This window comes from Rhamphochromis longiceps, linkage group LG19 (genome assembly GCF_057381845.1).
Source record: "Rhamphochromis longiceps isolate RC_006_pf linkage group LG19, R_longiceps_female_GT1.1, whole genome shotgun sequence".
Taxonomy (NCBI): Eukaryota; Metazoa; Chordata; class Actinopteri; order Cichliformes; family Cichlidae; genus Rhamphochromis; species Rhamphochromis longiceps.
The window spans coordinates 11,118,788-11,138,127 of NC_140575.1; the positions used below are offsets into that span (position 1 = coordinate 11,118,788).

Consider the following 19,340-nt stretch of genomic DNA (forward strand, 5'->3'; position numbering starts at 1 on the left):
TCTGAACATATTTAACATTAAAGGAATTTGAAATGTACTCATGTTAGACACACAGTCTGGAAGAGAGTCCTGTCTCAGTCACTTATGGATGGTAAATGGTAAATGGCCTGTATTTATATAGCGCTTTACTAGTCCCTAAGGACCCCAAAGCGCTTTACATATCCAGTCATCCACCCATTCACACACTGGTGATGGCAAGCTACATTGTAGCCACAGCCACCCTGGGGCGCACTGACAGAGGCGAGGCTGCCGGACACTGGCGCCACCGGGCCCTCTGACCACCACCAGTAGGCAACAGGTGAAGTGTCTTGCCCAAGGACACAACGACCGAGACTGTCTAAGCCGGGGCTCGAACCGGCAACCTTCCGATTACAAGGCGAACTCCTAACTCTTGAGCCACGATGGATGGTGTGTGTGTGTGTGTGGGGGGGGGATAGCAGCTCCCCCTGAGTCTCCCCGTCCTTGCCTGGATGATGAGGAACCTTCTACCTGATTGCAGAAGTTGGAACAGTTTGTTGCTCAACAGCGATGAGCAAGTAATAAACCTCAAATATTAAAACACAGCACTGACATATACAGCACGGCTCAGGCCAAACGAGTCCACAGACGCACTCAAAGGTCCTTCCATAGTTTAGAAACTGCAGCCTCTGTTTAGTTTTCAGTCTAGAACGAGGAACCGCCAACGGGTCTGTGTCAGAAGCCGTCGGTGACCTGCACGACTCGAGCCTGAGAGCTCATGCACAGACGGAGAAACAGGTCACGAGGCCAGTGACAGGACATCATCAGCAGCCTCGCAGCAGCATTTTGGAGCGTTCACAGGCCATCTGAAGACGACTTACCGAGGCCACAGCACGAAACAAAGGCATCAAAAAGCACTTCTCTTTCCAGCTTGGACGTCGTTGTAAATGCAACACCTACATTTCTGACAAGTGAGAGATGATTAGCAGCCATCCAGATGTTTTTGGCATCAGTACCACAGGACATCATCTGCAGCAGTGATATGAGATGCCCGTAAAGATGCTGGAGATGTGTTTGTGTGATAGTAAATACAGAGTCAGGATCTACAGTCTCTGCTTCTTCATTGCTGCAGCTCTTTGTGGCCAGCCGGACATCGAGGAGCCGCCTGGTAAGACTGTAATGTTGGAGAGATCCTGACGTGAAGGTTCACTTTGTTCCACAATAAACAGAAACTTCACCCAGGAGCAGTCTGCAAACGCTCCCAGCATTTTCCGGCATGACAGAGAAACGGAGGCCAGAATGAAAACCAAGTGATTCACTTTATCACACTTTAATGGAAAACCTCAGAAAACTCCGTTAATCCTAATCCCATCTGAAATCTGTGATCAGCTCGGAGCTCTGAGGCAGGAAACACGAGCAGGACTCACAGGTAACGAGGTGAAGACAAAAAGTAGACCCGAGGGGAAACACCTGGGTAACCATAGACAGGTGAAACGAAGCATGAAAAACAAGACATGGGGAGCAAAACTAAAAGACACGGAGAGTTCAGCTAAAACTAGTGATGGGCAGATGAAGCTTCATGAAGCACTGAAGCTTTTCATCCAATTGGTTCACCCCAGCACAAAGCGTCTTGAAGCTTCATTTGCTCTAGTAGGACACCTACTGGACGTAAAAATATTAGTTGGCATGAATTTGAAGTGTGGCCTTTTGCACACAGCCTGTAAATGTCAACAACAAAAGGAGTGTGTAAAACATGTATATTGTAGTGATGGCAGCATACTTTGTATATTTATACTGGCAGTATGGAAAATGATCATTTACTGTGAGGTGAGGTGTGGTTGGGGTGTGGACAATGGTTGTGCTTTTGTAACGTTGAGGTATGGACAGCTACACACTGAGGCGTCAGTCCTGCCCATATTTTATTCAGTAAAAACTAAATTTTCACTGCTTTTATGGCCTTTTTAGTGGGGAGAACATAGCTAGGATTTAATGATTTAACAAATCTTTTGAATCCTTTGTCCTCCACAATGCTAAATGGCTGGGAGTCCTCAATCACCATGCTAACCAGGTCTTCATCTATTGGAGATTGCTCTCCTGAGGAAAGACAATAAAGACAAAGCACAGATATAAATATCACAAACGTAACTTATTACAGCTGTATAATATTGTTATATCATTTAGTAACATTACTGCATGCTATATTATCATGGCATTTGATGGCTCACCTGGTCTTGCTCCACAATCGCTGTTCCCCTTATTCTCATGCAAAGCTCTGTAGTGCCTAAGCATGGATGAGGTGTTGCTGTTATATCCCAGCTCCCTGGCACATAGCAAACACTTCACCTTGTACAAAAGTAAAGCCGCTTAACATAAATTGTATTGCACCATCAGTATTATGAAAATACATCTTCTGTAGAAATTTACATACCTTGTTGGGAGGAATAAAATCAAAATGTTCCCACACAGGGGAGGACATCCTCCTCTTCTTAGCTGGCTCCATTCTCTCCTAACTTTCTCTCCTCACTCTCATAAACCTCCAAACTCTCACTAACTGCAACTCTCCATTAAACACCTACATTTTGACTGAAGTCTGAGGGGTTTGTATCGCTGTCATAGCTCGCGGCAAAGTTCGAACCGCTTCATGAACCAGTCACGTGGTACAGCCGGGCAGCGAGGCTTCGGACGTCATCATTTTCAGCTCCTCCCATAAATGAAGCAAGCCTCGATACGCGCATCGCGGAAACGCCCCCTCCATTACTCGACACAAGCTTCGAAGCCTCGATACAGAACGTCACATCACTAGCTAAAACATCAAACTATGAAGCTGCGACTCTGCAGAGAAACTAGGATTTCAAAACATCAAGAACTGAACTGACTTGGTGCTAACCTCAGACTCTACCTCACACATTAAGATTATAAACTAAGGATTGAAAACGACAAAACACAGAGACCATTACACAGAGAAGGTCACATACCTGCTAATTAGCATGTCCCTGTCCTCATATCCCAGCCGGTCTCGGCAGATGGCCCCGCCCCTTCCTGAGCCTGATTCTGTTTGGAGTTTCTTCCTGTTGAAGGGGAGCTTTTCCTTCCCACTGTCACTGCAGTGCTTGCTCATAGGGGGCAGTAGGTCTTTATCTGACAATATAAAGTGCCTTAGGTGACTGTTGTTGTAGTTTGGTGCTGTATAAGTAAATTGAAATAATTAATGCTGAGGATCATCCAAAGAAAAAGCTGCTTTCAGGCTCTTCACTGCCACAAGGGGGCGCCACAGCAGGTCTGACTTGGCACAGTGTTGGTTTTGTGTCTCTGACTGAAAGTAAACATTCAGTTAGAAACGTTTAAATATGAGGAGACTGACCCACTGTGGTGATGATAGGGGCAGGGATAGCTCAGTAGGTAAAGTGGTCGCCCCATGATCGGAAGGTCGGCGGTTCGAATCCACTTAACGGCTACCCTGAGGTACCCCTGAGCAAGGTACCGTCCCTACACACTGCTCCCCGGGCGCCTGCTTAGTGGGCTGCCCACTGCTTCACTGAGTGAATGGGTCAAATGCAGAGAAAAACAAGTAATTTCCCCATGGGGATCAATAAAGTATCCATTATTATTATTATAACAGCTCCTTCCTGCCTCTCTGTGGTTTCTTTGGCCTCACTGTCCAAGGTGAGGAAGAGCCCGGTGCTGGCCTGCTTCATCATGTGAAGGTGGGTGGTGTTCTGCTGTGATGAAGCTGCAGATGGACTCTTTGAAGGATAAAGGGCTTGTTTGTGAGATGCAGCTCCTCCTTCGTTCAGACAGATCCAGCTGAAGTCAGCCTCAAACCCATCTTTGTTTACAGGTTTATCTAAACTGGCTGTCGAGCACGCTGATCAGCTGCTCACAAAACCAACAGAACGGGCAGGGAAAAAAAAGAAGAAAAAAAAATGCATATATCGATCACCTGGATCACCTGCTGAGAAAGAAAAAAGAAAACAAGCAGAAGAGAACAAGAGTAATAGAATAAACAACATCACAATGATATATGGGAATATGACAGTAAATACTAAATATTAAACATTATTGTGCAGCACGTAAGATCGACAGAACAGTTTGTGGGTGTGATCACCCGTGTGTACACCTGTGACCATGGACGCGCTTGTTTTTTTTAAAAGGTTCCTTCATGTAATAATCTGCTAGAGGGTGTGGGGGGGCCACAGCTCCGTCCTCCAGGGCATGAAGCAGGTATGGAGGAGATCAAAACTCCAGACATCCGGAGGCCCTCAGAACACAAGAGACCAAGGAAGACCAACAGAGGGGCAGCCGCGCCACTGTCCCAGAAAGAGCTGAGGAGAGTCCCAGATGAGGGCTCACCCAGCAGCTGCGGAGTAGAAGCCAGGGGGAGTTGCAGTGACGCGCCCGTGAGCTCCGCCGGCAGCCTGCTGTGCCTGAGTGACCGAGCCCCAGGCCGAGAGGCCGGGGGCACCCCACCTCCGGAGTGGCCCGAGCGAGCCCCAGGCTCCAGGCCCCGATAAGCGGCCGCCAAGGAGTGAGCCGGTGTGTACCTGGACGCCCATCCCCAGACACAAAGAACCACCAACCCACCGACACCTGAGGGAGTCCGCCACTGGCAGGGGAAGTGGTGGTGGGGGGAGATAGACCTCCAAACCTTGGAGGGCCTGAGATGTCCCCAGGGAGGTGGCGTCTGATACCCAACCTGCTTCTTACTATCAAAGCGCTTCATAACCTCACTCCTCCATATTTATCTGATCGCCTCCATACGTACTCGCCCCCTCATTCTGTCTGTTCCACCTGCTCGCCTGACTATCCTGGGACTCAGAGCCTTTAGTTGTTCTGCCCGAGACTTTGGATGCACTTCCACCAGATCTCCGGACCACAAACTCTCTACTTTTAAATCCTGTCTCAAAACCATTTATTTAGGATTGCATACTGTCTTAGACTGTCTTAGTCCATTTTTACCTTGCTCAGCTTTGATGCTTTCATGCTTGTGTTTTGTTTTGTTTTACCTTATGTCTAAATCTTATTTTGCAATGTTTATTATATTTTATTGCTGCTATTGTTCTTGTGCTATCGTAAGGTGACCTTGAGGGTCTTAATGGCGCCTATAAATAACATGTATTATTATTATTGTTGTTGTTATTATAGAACTGGTCCTAACACTGAACCCTGTGGAACTCCGTAGTTAATCTCAGTGATTGACAGACTTGTCAATCACAAGCTAGCCCCGCCCTAATCCCCCCATTCTGACTCCAACAGTACCATCATGTCCAAAGGGAACTTCCTGTTTTATTCAGTCAGACCTGAGAGCAGCGGCCCACTGGGCTCATTTCTCTCAGACTTCTATCTAATCAGACGTCAGAGGAGTCGCCCCCTGCTGGACATTAGAGAGAATGCAGGTAAGAAGCCTTTCTTCAGCCTGCAGTCTGACTAATCAGCTCTGTGATGTGTGGCGTGACCTCTCATGGAAAATCTTGTCTGCTCGGTGCATGGACAGTAAGAGGATCCCTGCTTTTCACAGGCGTCTGCAGCTCCTGCGCTCCCTGGGGAGCATTAATGATCCAAGCTTATCTCTGTAAGCTGATTAAAGCACTTGTTGACCTCATTAAGATGTGTCAGTCAGCTTGCTTACAGGTCTGATTTCTGCTGATTCCTTCTTTACCTTATCTTCTCATCAGCCCGCATCGACTCAGGTGCAGCCACTGAAAACGCCTCACCACACTCGTCATTATCTGGCTTTGAGGGCCGCCTCTCCTCCTGTGTTGTGGTGAGTTGTACATTCAGCAAGTGGCTGCAGAAATGCAGCTGCTCGAACACTAAACACAACCACGAGGCCGCTCAGCCGTCACCATCACTGCAGGCCCGGACATATCCCCGTGTGCTCGTCCCGGCTGCAGAGGCCTCCGCAGTGGTGATTACAACTGTTCTTACCCAACAGGTGAAACACAGCTGCCACACAGGTACGTCACAGGCCCCAAAAGGTTTTTACCTACATCAGATATAGTGATGTCATCATGTTGCCTAGCAACGGAATAAAATGACCTGTTTTTTCCCTGTGAAGCAGTTGTTGTTTTCATTTCAGAGCCAGCAGCACGAACAGGCCGCGGCGTGGACACGTGAGTATTAATAACACGTGGACCCAAAGGACGCAGCGCTGCCGGCGTTCTGATGCAGGCACCAGGATGTGTCGGACTTGTGTGACCCGGGCAGCACATTTTCCTCTGAGCGTGTTTAAAGGTGACTTCTGTAATCACGCAGCGCAGCGCTCCATCCTCCTCCACCTTCCTCGATACCATTTCCCCTCCAACTCAATCACGTCAGCGCGCCTCGCCTGCAGCTTTCTGCACATTTACAGAATCCAACATTCAATCAGGACATCATTCCCCCTCCAGTGGAAACGATCATATCTGAGCTTTGCTCTGATGCGTCACATGAAATGTACTTTCTACAGGCCTGAAAATAAAAACACAATAAAAGCAGAGGTGAATCGCCAGGTGTTAACCGCTGAACGCCTCGTGCATCATATTAGAAACAGACAGTTTCTGTCTACATCATCAGAGTGATTCTGTTTCCCTCGAAAACCTAAAGAAACAGAAAAATTACATTTTAAGGAAAAAACTGCAGATGTAGCAAATCTGACACAATAAAATTCTGATATGTAGTTTTTATATTTGGAAAAGTAAAACAAATAGCGAAAAACAAATGATTTTATTTTGAATAAACTGTTTTCATGCACATTTATTAGTGCTTTGCTTACAGTGCGCTGAGGTAAACAGGCAGTAACTGTTTGATAAAGGTCTGTGCTATTCTGTCACGTTTAGTCCTGAGTGTACCTGCAGCACGGCTCAGTCGTGAAGCTGTAGGATAGAGGTGTGACGGTGTTTGGATCATTACACGACAGTGCTGACACAGACAACAGGCTGCTCCGCCCATCTCCACCCCCTTTGAGAAAACCTTCTGATTGGCTGCCCCTCACAAACAGCAGGTATGTAGATGTCAGCATGTCTGCTCTCTGGGGCGTCATACATGTCCCTCCGTTGGATAAGCAGAACATCAAACAAAAATGCTTTTCCTTTTTTTTTTTTTCTTTTTCTTTTACCAAGTGGATCATCATGGCCTTGCCATATTGGTCCATTTGATTGACCTTTATTATAATTATGAATTTATTTTATTTACAGTTGCTACAAACGGGACAGACATGACTGGGGGATAGGACAGGGAGAAAGAATGAAAGAAAGAGAGGGAGAGAAAGAAAACCAAAGGGGACAAGAGACGGTGAGAAGGGGGGGAAGAAAGAAAAAAAAAAAACAAACAAAAAAAACAACAACAACAAAAAAAAACAAAAAAACAACAACACCTGGGTCACCTGTATGGAGAAAAAAAACAGAAGAGAAAGCAAACAACAAAGAGCAACATAATAAAAAAAACGGCACCATCACAATAAACTAGCTAGCAGTAGATATCAGTAGATACTAAATAATAAACGATATTGTGCAGCACGCAAGATAGACAGCGCACAATGTGCTTTGAGGCAGCAGCCAAGAAAGCTGTAGTCCGCGTCTGTGAATACCCGTGTGTACACCTGTGTGCATACCTGTGTGGATCAGCATGCTTGTATTCCAAAGGTTTCTCCATGTAACGATCTGCTAGGGAGTGTGGGGAGCCACAGCCCCGTCCTCCAGGGCATGAAGCAGGTATGGAGGAGATCAAAACTCCAGACATCCAGAGGCCCCCAGAACACAAGAGACCAAGGAAGACCAACAGAGGGGCAGCCGCGCCACTGTCCCAGAAAGAGCTGAGGAGAGTCCCAGAAAAATGCTTTTCTTACTTTGAATTCAAATTAAATCTCTTCATCGAGTATCAGAGAATAAGAAACATCTCAGCGTCGCTCTGTTTCCAGTTTAGCATGTTAATAACAGCCAGAAAAGACTGACTCAGTGTTTTTAAGGCTGATGGAGCTCCTGCAAGTTTGGACAAACTCCAACCTACGGAGGAAAATCTGCAAATCATCCAAGAAAGAATCAAAAAAGGTAAAAGAAAGCTGTTTAATGCCAGGTTTGAGCAGATTCTTTTATTCATATCTCATTTCTACAAAACATATAAATCCTCTTCAGCTCATTTACTGACAAACAAACACAGAGAGAGGACGATTTTACCCTGCAGTTCCCCCAGCATCCAGCAGAGGCAGCAGTGAGTCGGTCCCATAGACTCCCAGGTAAAATGAAACCTGCTCGCAGCCTGATGCACAAACTGTTTGGTCTCTAGAGACAATTTTCTCCCTCGTAACACCAGGTTAACTTGTATTAACTCATTATTATTATTATCATTATTAAGGTTTAAAGGTTGCATTAATGGGGGCGTGGCCTCTTTGACTGACAGTCGAGACACATTTCAGCTGCTTCCCTCAGCTCTGCACCTCGAGGTGGACGTCCTTCCAGCTGCAGGAGCACAAACGGTTAACGTGGCCTGAGGCGCTTCCAGAACAAACTGATTTGTGGGGCATGGGCGGAGCCTTTCACAGCCTCGACCCAAACATGTTCCCTCATCATCCTCATCAACGATGATGAGTGCTGCAATAAAATCTGTACATCTGCTCACACGGTACAAGCAGCGATGCATCTCGCGGGGGTCACTCTGCTTTGTGAGCATTTAAAGGCAGGCTGAGCGGTTACCAGGCAGCAGCTAAGCACCCTCACACTCCTCTCCTCCTTCCTCTGTGTTTCCCTGCATCAGGATTGGGATCACATCAGGGAATAATAAAGAGTTCTGATTAAAACGTGCCGCGCCCTCCTCGTGTCGCTTCCAGCAGTCTGGTGATCATGTCAGAGTGGGTGGGGTGAAAGGTCAGGCCATCCACCTCCATGGCCAGGTGACCAGTTTTCCCGCTTCGGATCCCAAACCGGACCAGAGTGGAGAGGAAGGACTCCTCCTGGATTTAGGGAGAGAGGGAGATGAGATCGTCCGCCAGCATTAACTACAGTCTATTTAATCAAGTCACGTTAGCTTCACGTTAGCTTCCTGCTGTGAGTATTTACAGGCACAGAGGCTCTAGATCAGGCTGCGGGGGCACATTTGGTGCTTGTTAATGAGTTATTAAGCATTTGTGTGTTACCTTTTCCACAGACGGCAGGTTAGTGGTCCAGTCCTGCAGCTGCTCCGTGGAGGTCACAGGTTCCAGTCCCAGCCCCTTCCTCAGGTAGCGCAGGTGTGCTGGGCAGGTGTGGAGCAGGTAGAGCCCGCAGGCCACAGCGTAGCCTCCCCAGTTAGACACGCCTGCAGGAGCACGGGAGGAGGTCAGAGAAGATGGAACACAGGGTTAGTTCAAACTGACCTGCAGCTCACTCTAGTGAGCAGCATGATGCTGCGACAGCTGCTGTGTTCGCAGAGGCCGTACCTGCGGTGACGGCGTGGTCTGCAGGAACCTCACAGGCGATCAGACCGCCTTTGGGCATCAGGCTCTGCACCTTCTCCTTCACCTTCCCCATCCCCAGCTCGTTCCCACCATCACCGATTCCTGCACACACGCACACACAGACACACAAATCGTTCAGTCTCCTGTAAGGCTGAGTCGTGATTGGCTGCTGGATTTATCACAGAGTGTAATGATCAGATGGTGGGAGGGTTCCCGCCTGTGGTGCCGATTCCAGGTATGTGCTTGGCAGCGATGAACAGGTCGTCCACGGGATCCACCAGATGTTTGATGTTCACTGCTCTCATGTTGTAGTAGTTCCCATCTGCGGCGCGTCCGCTGCGCTCTATCGCCACCAGGTGGTCGAATCTGGTAACGAGCATCAGTGTCACATTAGAACCTGCAGCTGTACCTGTGCAGGTGTGAATAACGATCGTGGGGCGATCGTGGCTCAAGAGTTGGGAGTTCGCCTTGTAATTGGAAGGTTGCCGGTTCGAGCCCCGGCTTGGACAGTCTCGGTCGTTGTGTCCTTGGGCAAGACACTTCACCCGTTGCCTACTGGTGGTGGTCAGAGGGCCCGGTGGCGCCAGTGTCTGGCAGCCTCGCCTCTGTCAGTGCGCCCCAGGGTGGCTGTGGCTACAATGTAGCTTGCCATCACCAGTGTGTGAATGTGTGTGTGAATGGGTGGATGACTGGATATGTAAAGCGCTTTGGGGTCCTTAGGGACTAGTAAAGCGCTATATAAATACAGGCCATTTACCATTTTACCATTTAACAGGGGGCTGTATGTATGAGAAAGTTAAAGAACAGTCTGTGCACGTTTCCTGTTGTTTGAGCTCACGTGTGGTCTGATGATTCACAAACCTGCAGATTCTTCTTTCTCTGTTCAGCTGAACACTCAGAGATGCTTTTTATTTGTTTTTGAGGTTTTCTGCATTATGATGACATCATCGTAATGTTACACGTGTCCTTTTGCTTTGGTCACAGCAGCACTCCTGCTGCACACACCGCATGTCGTTATTTTATGGGCTCACGGGGTTTGAAGTCAGGTGACTCGTCACATGACAGTCCTCACGTGTGTTTGGACTCGCTGCAGAGGGTGGAGCAGGTCTGTGATGGAGAGCTGCTGATCTCTGACTGCGACTAGTAAACTGGACTTTTTCCCATCATGCACAGCTCAGCTGGACCAACAAATCCAGCCCATCCATGAAGGTGCCTCACACGCCAGCTCACCTGGGCTTGTTAGGGTCTCCATGGTGACACAAGAAGTGCCGCGCAGCGTCTGGACCACCGTCTTCAAATGTGACCAATGGGATAGCATCCTTCAGGACTCCTGAGGGTGACATCACAGCAGTTTCTTGCACTTTATTTTGAAAGTCACATTTTATTTTCTCATTCTGAACATTTCTAAATTAAATTCATCCCAGAGCAGATTTAAAACTCTCACCCGTCCTCACTGCTTCATCGATGATGGTGCGGTTCATCTCCAGCGCCCGGCGATCCGTCACCATGGTCACCTGTTTCCCCAGAGACAGCAGCATGGTTGCCATGGCAATTGCTCCTGGTGGGCCGTCGGTTTCATCGGGAGGGCTGAAGAGGAGACGCAAACGCTGAGAATCACCTGCGTTACTCGTGACCTCTCCCCCATCACAGACTGCAAACAAATGATGGAGGCAGCTTCTGACGCCACCGCCATCATTTGTTTACAGTCTGATATAATCCGATGTTGAACTTCCTGGTCACACAGAACCAGGAAGCTGTGTGTGTGTGTTTGTACCTGTGCATGTAGTGTGTTGGGAAGCCCGTTGTTATGGCAACAGAGGAGGAATGGGATAGAGCCAGACAGGAGCGCAGGAGTTCATCCTGAACGAATAAAGCTCTGATCCCTCGCTCACCTGCAGACGCACAGACACAAACGTTCAAACAAAGAAGAACAGGAAGTGGCGACCCGACAGGTGCTGCTCAGACGGGCAGGTAGGAGGACGACCACATGAAACTCCTGAGGAGCTCTGGCTGCAGGTGAAAGGACAACTAAAGTTCAGTCTGCAGGTAAACTGGCAGAAAAACCCCAAAAACTGTCCCTTCATTAAACACGCTGCAGGTGTAGTAGCCTCTGTGATGCACAATAATAAAAAGCAGCACCACCCGTATGACAGTAAAGGAGCTTCACGTGTCTGTGCGCGCGGCGTGGACGCCATGCACTGGTGTAACTGGCAGACTGTGAGGACTTTAAAGAATCCACAGCTGGTCTTTTATGGCCTGTTTGTTTTTCTGTAGAATAAACTTTAGTCGTGGACTCGGCTGAAACACCTGAGGAGCTTCATCAGGCTCTACCTGCTCCATCATCAGCTCAGTTATTCGCTCCTAAAAAAAAGCATCCTGGGCCTTCTACCTGGATCTTCTCCGATCATCACCTCCAGCTGTCTGATCTTCGCCGCCGTCCCCTGAGAGACCAGGCTGTACAGCAAGGGATTCTGGGACACCTGGAAGCACAGGGGGGTCAGCTCAGGATGGGGTTTGGCCTCAGTGGGCGGAGTTATGGTGGAAGTAGGTGAGTCAGGAATGTCGGTGAGGAACATGCAGCCGGGCGAGTGGCTGAAGGCCAACGAAGGCTCTGAAAGAGACAAACTGTTCAGGTCCTCTGCAGGCTGTGATGTAAGCACAGTATCAGCCAATCAGAGTGCTCACTGCTGCTGAGGATCGCCTCAATCGCGGTCACACCACACGCCCAAAAGACTGTGACATCACCAGGCTGCAGCTCCACCGCATCACCATAATCCGGCCTGGACAGGTCCTGGATGCCGAGGAGAGCTACAGACACACACACAGACACACACACAGACACACTGTATATAAAAGATGGCCACAGTCATCTCGACACCACATTTTGAAGCCTCATCATCTGAGTTTTGTTCAGATTAGCTGAGGTGAAGCTAGCAGGCAGCTAGCAGCAACAGCCACCTGTGTCACCATCCACCTGTCAGTCACAGAGGCCATGCCCCTAATAATGCAGCCTAAACTGTTGTTCTGAAGAGACCTCAGAGGCCAAACAGTTTGTGTATCATCCTGTAAACATGTTTTCTCTGCTGTAAGGTTTTAACATGGAGACTGACTCACTGCTGCCTCTGCTGGCTGTTAGAGGAGCTGCAGGTGAGTGTGTGTGTGTGTGTGTGTACCTGGATCTCCTATGTGTACAGGAGCTCCATGTGCCAGTGGGTTGAGATGAGTGACCTTCACTGCTGCATCCAACAGAGCAGCTGGGACGGGACGCATCGTGACCACCAGAGGGCAGCTGAACGCTCCTGCAGGAACACAGGGAACTGCAGTCTGCACGCACACACACACACACACACACACACACACACACACACACACACACACACACACACACACACACACACACACACACACACACACACACACACTGATGAGCTGGTGGAGAAGCGTGATCCCAAATGTGCACTGTCACATGACCCCGCTCTACGCTCCTGCAGAGTTTCATCAGAATTCACTGAGAATTTCCGAGCTCGTGTTTAGCGACAGAATGACACAAGCGCTGCTGGTGGGCGTGACTACTCCCACTTCACTTCTACCCCTCGGACACTTCACGAGTGTGTCACAGTGAACGTGAAATAATTCAGGAAGTCGACTGGACCTGAGAGCATAAATGAATACTGAGAAAACACGACTGGTCATAAAATCACTGATGATGATCCAACCAAAACATCTGCTCGACTGACTGATCCTGTCACTGCACCCACAGTGCTTCAGCCGGAGCTGCACAGCACACTGTCAGCGACCCAGCGCGGCCCAGCGTACCCTGTACATGCTGACGTTCCTGCCCTGCTCCACGTTCCTGACGGGGACTCCGGCTTCTTTCAGTCGGCCCTCGAAGCCAAAGCTGCAGCCCAGATAGAAACACACCATGTCCGACCACGACCCGGGACGCTCCGCCTGCTGCCCGGGTGGAGACCTGCGAGGCAGAGGGAGGCTGATCACTGACTGTTATGCTACAGGAAACAACAGGTGAGGCAGGAAGCAGCAGCTTGTGTTTGTGCTTTAATGTCGACTTTTCAGTGAAAGCAGCACGGAGGAGCTGGTGTAGAGTAATTCCTGGGATACAAGCTGAAAGCACGTTTAGATTTCAGGACAGATCCTGCCGGAGACGTCGCTATGCTTTAACCAGAGCCCATTTCAACAGTAAGTTATTACCAGGACGCAGTCACGGCTGAGGCTCAATGATTACCCCGACTCATGTTCAACATTACCTGTGTGCGTCACTGTACGTCTGCAGGCTGGAGACGGTTTTCACCAGCCGACCATCCTCATACACACAGTACTGCGAGATGTCCGTCCTACAGGAAACACAACCAGGAAACACTCGATCAGGAAAAATAAAACAGACACAGTCGGAAAGCTCCGCCCTTCGTTGGAGTCAGACGGGTATAGGGCAGAAAAATAAGAACTCTGTGAGCCCTCAGGCTTCTGGTCGATGCACCCGTGGTGTCACAGCACCTGCCGGCCCGGCCACCGTCCTCTCAGGCTGAGGGGCGTCCGAAACAAACATCCACCAAACCGTCTGTCTGGTCTGGCGTCTGTCTCTTCCTGCTCGCTCCTCTCAGTTTGCAGAAAAGAAGTTCAATCATTTCATCACATCAGGATCAAACACCTTCTTGTTTGTTCCAGCTTTTCTGAATCAAATTCAAAATGAGCAGATTTTATAATGTGATGTGCTTGTTATCTGAGTAAACTCTGCTCTCGCCTCACAGGTGAGCGCTCCAAAGGTTACTGAGAGTCCGCAGGAGCTTTGTGCTGCATGGAGAACGATGTGAATGGACTCAGGAAACGTCTGTGATTTAAAATCATCGGCTCACAGAACCAAACGTAAACCTTCTGCAGCACGTCTGAGAGGACAGGAAGTCCTACCTGATGTCAGCGTGCTGAGCCAGAGGCGGACAGGAAGTCTCTCCCGACTGGCTGCGATAAAGGAGCGGCAGGGGGGCGGGGTTACTGCGACAGAAGGCATGGAAGTCATCGGCGAGCTGGTTTGGCAGGACGACCACATTAGCCTGCTGGTATCCTGAAACACACACACACACGTTACAACAGAGAAAAACCAAGAAGCCCTGACCGTCCGGGCAGCTCTGCGGGATGACATCATCCTTTTCAGGCATTTCCAGAGCTCGTGGTCACCGGTTCCCGCTGAGGGCAGGAACCAATACGTCGACACCTCCACCCTTGCTGCACCGCACCAGCTCCAGCCTCCACACCAACCTGTCAATCAATCTGCTCAAACTCGTCAACATGACGTGTTGGAGGCAGAAAATCCTCGCCAACCCGGAGCGAGCACTCCACCCTTTTTCAGACTCGGAGCAGCTGTTTCTCATTCCTGCTGCTTCACCCTCGGCTGAAAAGCAGCCCAGAGGAAGCTGGAGGCTGCCAGTCAGCGAAGCCAGAAGGACCACATCCCAAGGACCCCAAACCCTCCACCGCCTGGCTGAGTCCAGCATGCACCTGACCTGATACCCCATACACCCCCCAGACACTCTGGGAGATACGTCCACAACACTCATGGCTGAGGATGACTCGAGAGTATACATGTTTACTATTAGAACAAGCTAACGTTCTTACTGGACGCTAATTCGCTAAAGCAGCTCCTTTACTAAACCAACAAATCAGCAGAAATTTCACCTCTAAGCTGTCCCGAGTCTGTCCTAAGCCTGTCCAGTTCAGATGATCTCTTACCGTTGGCTAATCCTGTTGTGGTCTTTATTCTGGGGTCTTTCTGCCGGATTAACTGCCTCAGATTAGCAGGACTCAGATTATTTAAATGTTCCGACTTCATCATCTCACACACAAGCATGTCAGTGAGCTGCTTCCTGTTTACCTGTCACGGAGCAGGAGGGGAAAGGCCCGAGAGAACAATGAGCTGCTCTTATCTGCTTTACCACAGTTAATGTTTGAGCGAGCAGCAGTCGATGAAGTTAATCTTTGAAACACTCCAGACTTTAAACCCCACTCACTCTTTTTCCTTCCCTCACTGCTCTCCTCCATCAGTGTTTTCTTTTGTGTGTGTGCGTGTATCACCTGTGTCCATGGCAGAGGTACGGATACCCCTGAGGTATCTGACGGCGCACCGAGCAGCTCTCACTGCAGACAGCATCCTTCTTCACCTAAACGTTAAAAAAATGTCATGAGTAACCTGAGGAATAGGCGAGCTGTCTGATTGGTTAATTCGCTGGTGAACAGCCAATGAAATATAATCTGTGGTAACACTTTGTGTACTTAGATTCAGACGCTTATTTATGTGAAACTTCCTAAACTGTCAGGACAGCAGAACATTGGTGTAGATGAAGCTGAGAGCAGGGATCGAACACCTGCCAGGTGAGGATTCATCAGGGTAACCCGCTCTGCTCGCTCCCGCTCATCTCCAACCATCACAGCAGGTCTGACTGCCACCTTTAAACCTCCTCCGGCACTCATACTGCTCTCCTTCTCCTCTCCTCCCTGCCTGCACTCACCTCTTTGCAGAGGTGACGCCACCCGTCTATCACCACTGCAAACAGGAAGTGGCTCAGAGACCACCTGACAGTAAAGTTCAGGCTACACTGATCCGATACTTTGCACAAAATCAAAACTATTATATATCAAATTATACCTTCATGATGAATACAAGACATCACACTATTATTCCTCTTGTTTAATTATGAAGAATTATCTTACAAGGAAAAACTAAACCTGAAAAGTCAATACCCACATATTAAAATCTTCAATTAAGATTGAAAAAGGGTCAGGGTCCAGGAAGGGGTCAGGGCTAGGGTCAGGGTCCAAGAAGGCTGCACGCTTTCAGTGGGAGAAACATTTCGTCATCATCAGGTTTCGACTTTATAAACAGAACTTGTGCTCAATGGCTGACACTAGCACCCCTGACTCACAACGGGCTGTGAGGTCAGTTTATGATCAATGATATGCAAACTGTGATTGATCATTGATCGGCTATGACAGTGATCTTTGATCTGTCTATATAAGGTTGGAAACCTGCAGTCAGCTGAGACTGAAGAAGTCAGCTGGACGAGTTTCTCCCACTGTACACTACATTAAACATAGAAACTTCTATTTTAATATGAAAATCTCCGCTCGGAGGGAGCAAAGCTGACCGTTAAGCTAACGGTCCTAAAGTCCCTCCGACAGTGTGATTAAACTCACGGTGTGACGGTTTATCCGCGGAGTGTCGGGGTCGGTGATGACAGCTCCACAGGCTAACAGCTGCTAACAGCTAAGTCCGGGGCTGCAGCCTTCGAGGGCCCATTACGTCACAGCGAGGCGACGAAGGTTACTCCAGTGCCTCTGCGTCCTCAGTTTCCCGGATTTCAAGGACGTTGGCTGTGTCCCTGTTGTCCCAATTCAGGGTCTGCACGCTTACCGCGGTAAAGTGAGCCGTCATTTGTGAGCCGCGGTCAAGCCAGCCGCCTCTTATCCGCCGCATAAATTTCCTTGCGCTTTTACACCAGTCTTTACCGTAGCGCCTTTTCGCTTTATATCCTGATTGAAAGCCTATACTCGCGCACACGTGCGCGCGCGAACAGTCACACGCACACGCGCGCACACAAATTACAATGGAACAGCCCAATACAGTCAATACAATTATGTCTATTTCAGAAATTCATTAAAAATCATCCTTAGTAGTTGAGGTCCAACTTTCAACACATCCCTCCGCTAGTACACCTACTGTACCTGTGTGCCAAGTTTCAGCCAGATTCACTGTAAAATTCCTCAGAAATTAATGGAAACTTCTATTCAATCCAATACAGTCAATACAATAGGATTCTCTCAATTTTCAAAAATTCATTAAAAATCATCCTGAATAGTTGAGGTACAACTTTCAACACATTCCTTCTCTGGGACACCTACTGTACCTGTGTGCCAAGTTTCATCCAGATTTACTGTAAAATTCCTCAAAAATCAAAGGACATTTATATGCAATTCAATACAGCCAATACACTACAATTATGGAAATTTCAAAAATTCATTAAAAATCATCCATAATAGTTGATGTCCAACTTTCAACACTTTCTTACTCTGGGCGTCCTACCGTACCTCTGGGCCAAGTTACATCTCAATTCACTGTAATCTTTATCAAAAATTGAAAGAACAATTATATGTCAATGCTGGATGTGTGTCCTTTCAAAGTGACACTAATTAACAGAACTCAGGCACATCAGGGAATAATCCAAAAGGCGGATTTATTAAACAAAAACAACATACAAAATATCTCTAACCCATACTACATAACCTAAAAAGAAACAAAGGGACACCTAGAAGCACAAGAAAACAATACTGAAAGGGCAAGAGACACAGTCCAAACATAATCCACAACTAAAACGCCAAAAGAACAAGTCATCCCACATAGCAGACGGGTCTTGCCTGGATCTGGTGTCAAGCCGGCACTGCTGGCTGACTTCTGGCATGGTAAGATGGCACTGTTTATGTGATGGCATGCCACATTTGGCCTGATTGGGTGAATGTGACATGTTGTATAGAGCACTTTGAGTAATATGGGTGAGTAAAAAAGTGCTGTATAAGAATCAGTCCATTCACTGTCTGAACAGAGTTTCGTCATGTTACTTTTGCACTATTATGTTCCAGCACATGTTGTTATTACATGGCTTACATGGCTAAGGTACACATTAGGCTGACATCTGGGGCCAGAGCTGAAACTGTTCTGGGCCAGCACAGGGCCAGCAGTGTGTCTGCAACTGGCCTTGTGCTGGCTCATGTGTGGGCCACCTCTGGTAAACCAGATCTGGGCCACCATAGGGCCGTCATTCTTTGCGGTACGCAGGCCATGTGTAAGCACATTGTGTGGGACAGATCCAGGCCATACCAATTTTGCTATGTGGGAGGAATTATGTAAAAATAGAAACATCATAAAAATGAAAATGAACATAAAGTAAAATGTACTGAAAAGAACATCAGTATGGCCATCATTATTTGCTTGGAAAGTCTAAAGTTCCATGGCTTTGAACAGCCAGAGAACGCAATGCCCATCTTAGAATGACTAAAAGTAACTTCTTTTAACATTCTGTCATTCTGCTTCTATATCAAACATCCACTAAAAATAGTCATTTGAAAAAAAATATTCGCCACTTTTCATCAGTTTGGGTTCCTCTGTTTATAGCAATTTTTAGAAAAGAACCCAATACCTTTGTCACTATACAGTTGTACAGTGAGATACAGAGCATCTCCTACTCATTGCAAACATGCTGGGAGGGTGGCTCTATCCGCCTTAGTGCAGCTGCTGTACCATACTGTGATGCAGTAAGTTAGTAGGCTCTCAATGGGCGAGTGGTGGAAGGGTGAGCTGTAGTCCACAAAGAGCATTCTGGCGTAGCTCTGCCGCTGTTCTAGGTGACTCAGCACCGAGTGGAGGGTGATGGCATCTTCTGTGAATCTGTTTGCACGGTATGCAAACTGGTGGGGGTCGAATTCTGGGGGGAGGTAATCCTTGGTGTGCTGAAGGACTAGTCTCTCAAAGCATTTCATGATTACCGGTGTGAGGGCCACAGGGCAATAATAGTTCAGGCTGGTGATGGGAGACTTCTTTGGTACTGGGATGATTGTGGCTGATTTTAGACAGGATGGGATGGCTGCTTCATCCAGTGAGAGGTTGAAGATTCTGGTGGAGATGAGGGTGAGCTGGTGGGCACATGGTCTTAGCACTTTACCACGTATTCCGTCTGGACGCCTTCCTGGGGTTCACTGCTAGGAACACACATCTGACATCGTGCTCCGTTACAGTGAATGGAGCGGTGCAGGAACCAGGTGAGGATGAGGATGGGAGCAGGGCTGAGGCAGATGAATGCTGCTGTTGTGGTGTTTCAAAGCGGGCGAAGAAGCTGTTTATTTCCTCTGCTAGCTGCACACTCAGGTTTTCTGTTTTCACAGTTCTGCCTCTGTGGTTTATGATGTCTATTATTCC

General features: G+C 48.2%; 2 protein-coding genes across 4 annotated transcripts; both read right to left on the minus strand.

The window, feature by feature from the left end:
• Positions 1–1,149: 1,149 nt before the first annotated feature.
• Positions 1,150–2,634, minus strand: LOC146646263 (uncharacterized). The gene is made up of 3 exons (XM_085392407.1): positions 2,387–2,634; positions 2,184–2,301; positions 1,150–2,052 (listed from the first exon to the last, which is right to left on the minus strand). The coding sequence occupies exons 1-3, from the start codon at positions 2,456–2,458 to the stop codon at positions 1,892–1,894; spliced, it is 351 nt and encodes a 116-aa protein (XP_085248533.1). The 5' UTR covers positions 2,459–2,634; the 3' UTR covers positions 1,150–1,891.
• Positions 2,635–8,008: 5,374 nt separating this feature from the next.
• dglucy (D-glutamate cyclase) lies at positions 8,009–16,739 on the minus strand. 3 transcript variants are annotated; one of them, XM_085391714.1, is made up of 15 exons: positions 16,519–16,739; positions 15,449–15,534; positions 14,288–14,441; positions 13,630–13,716; positions 13,181–13,334; positions 12,538–12,688; positions 12,050–12,172; positions 11,754–11,975; positions 11,139–11,256; positions 10,809–10,951; positions 10,595–10,694; positions 9,582–9,730; positions 9,347–9,466; positions 9,065–9,225; positions 8,009–8,881 (listed from the first exon to the last, which is right to left on the minus strand). In XM_085391714.1, exons 2-15 carry the CDS (start codon positions 15,522–15,524, stop codon positions 8,723–8,725), a joined length of 1,917 nt encoding a protein of 638 aa, XP_085247840.1. In that variant the 5' UTR covers positions 15,525–15,534; positions 16,519–16,739; the 3' UTR covers positions 8,009–8,722. The 3 variants fall into 3 exon arrangements, with proteins under 3 accessions (XP_085247840.1, XP_085247839.1, XP_085247841.1); XM_085391713.1 differs by having other exon boundaries at positions 16,568–16,738; XM_085391715.1 differs by lacking the exons at positions 15,449–15,534; positions 16,519–16,739 and adding an exon at positions 15,107–15,437.
• Positions 16,740–19,340: the final 2,601 nt, after the last annotated feature.

Excerpts from the sequence above, each read along its gene's own strand:
- LOC146646263 (XM_085392407.1), bottom strand. The coding sequence starts at position 2,458 with ATGGAGCCAGCTAAGAAGAGGAGGATGTCCTCCCCTGTGTGGGAACAT. Across the intron at positions 2,302-2,386 it reads ATTTTATTCCTCCCAACAAG|GTGAAGTGTTTGCTATGTGC; the intron begins GTATGTAAATTT and ends CTTTTGTACAAG. Across the intron at positions 2,053-2,183 it reads CGATTGTGGAGCAAGACCAG|GAGAGCAATCTCCAATAGAT; the intron begins GTGAGCCATCAA and ends GTCTTTCCTCAG.
- dglucy (XM_085391715.1), bottom strand. The coding sequence starts at position 15,224 with ATGCTTGTGTGTGAGATGATGAAGTCGGAACATTTAAATAATCTGAGT. Across the intron at positions 14,442-15,106 it reads CACAACAGGATTAGCCAACG|GATACCAGCAGGCTAATGTG; the intron begins GTAAGAGATCAT and ends TGTGTGTTTCAG. Across the intron at positions 11,976-12,049 it reads TGAGGCGATCCTCAGCAGCA|AGCCTTCGTTGGCCTTCAGC; the intron begins GTGAGCACTCTG and ends TGTCTCTTTCAG.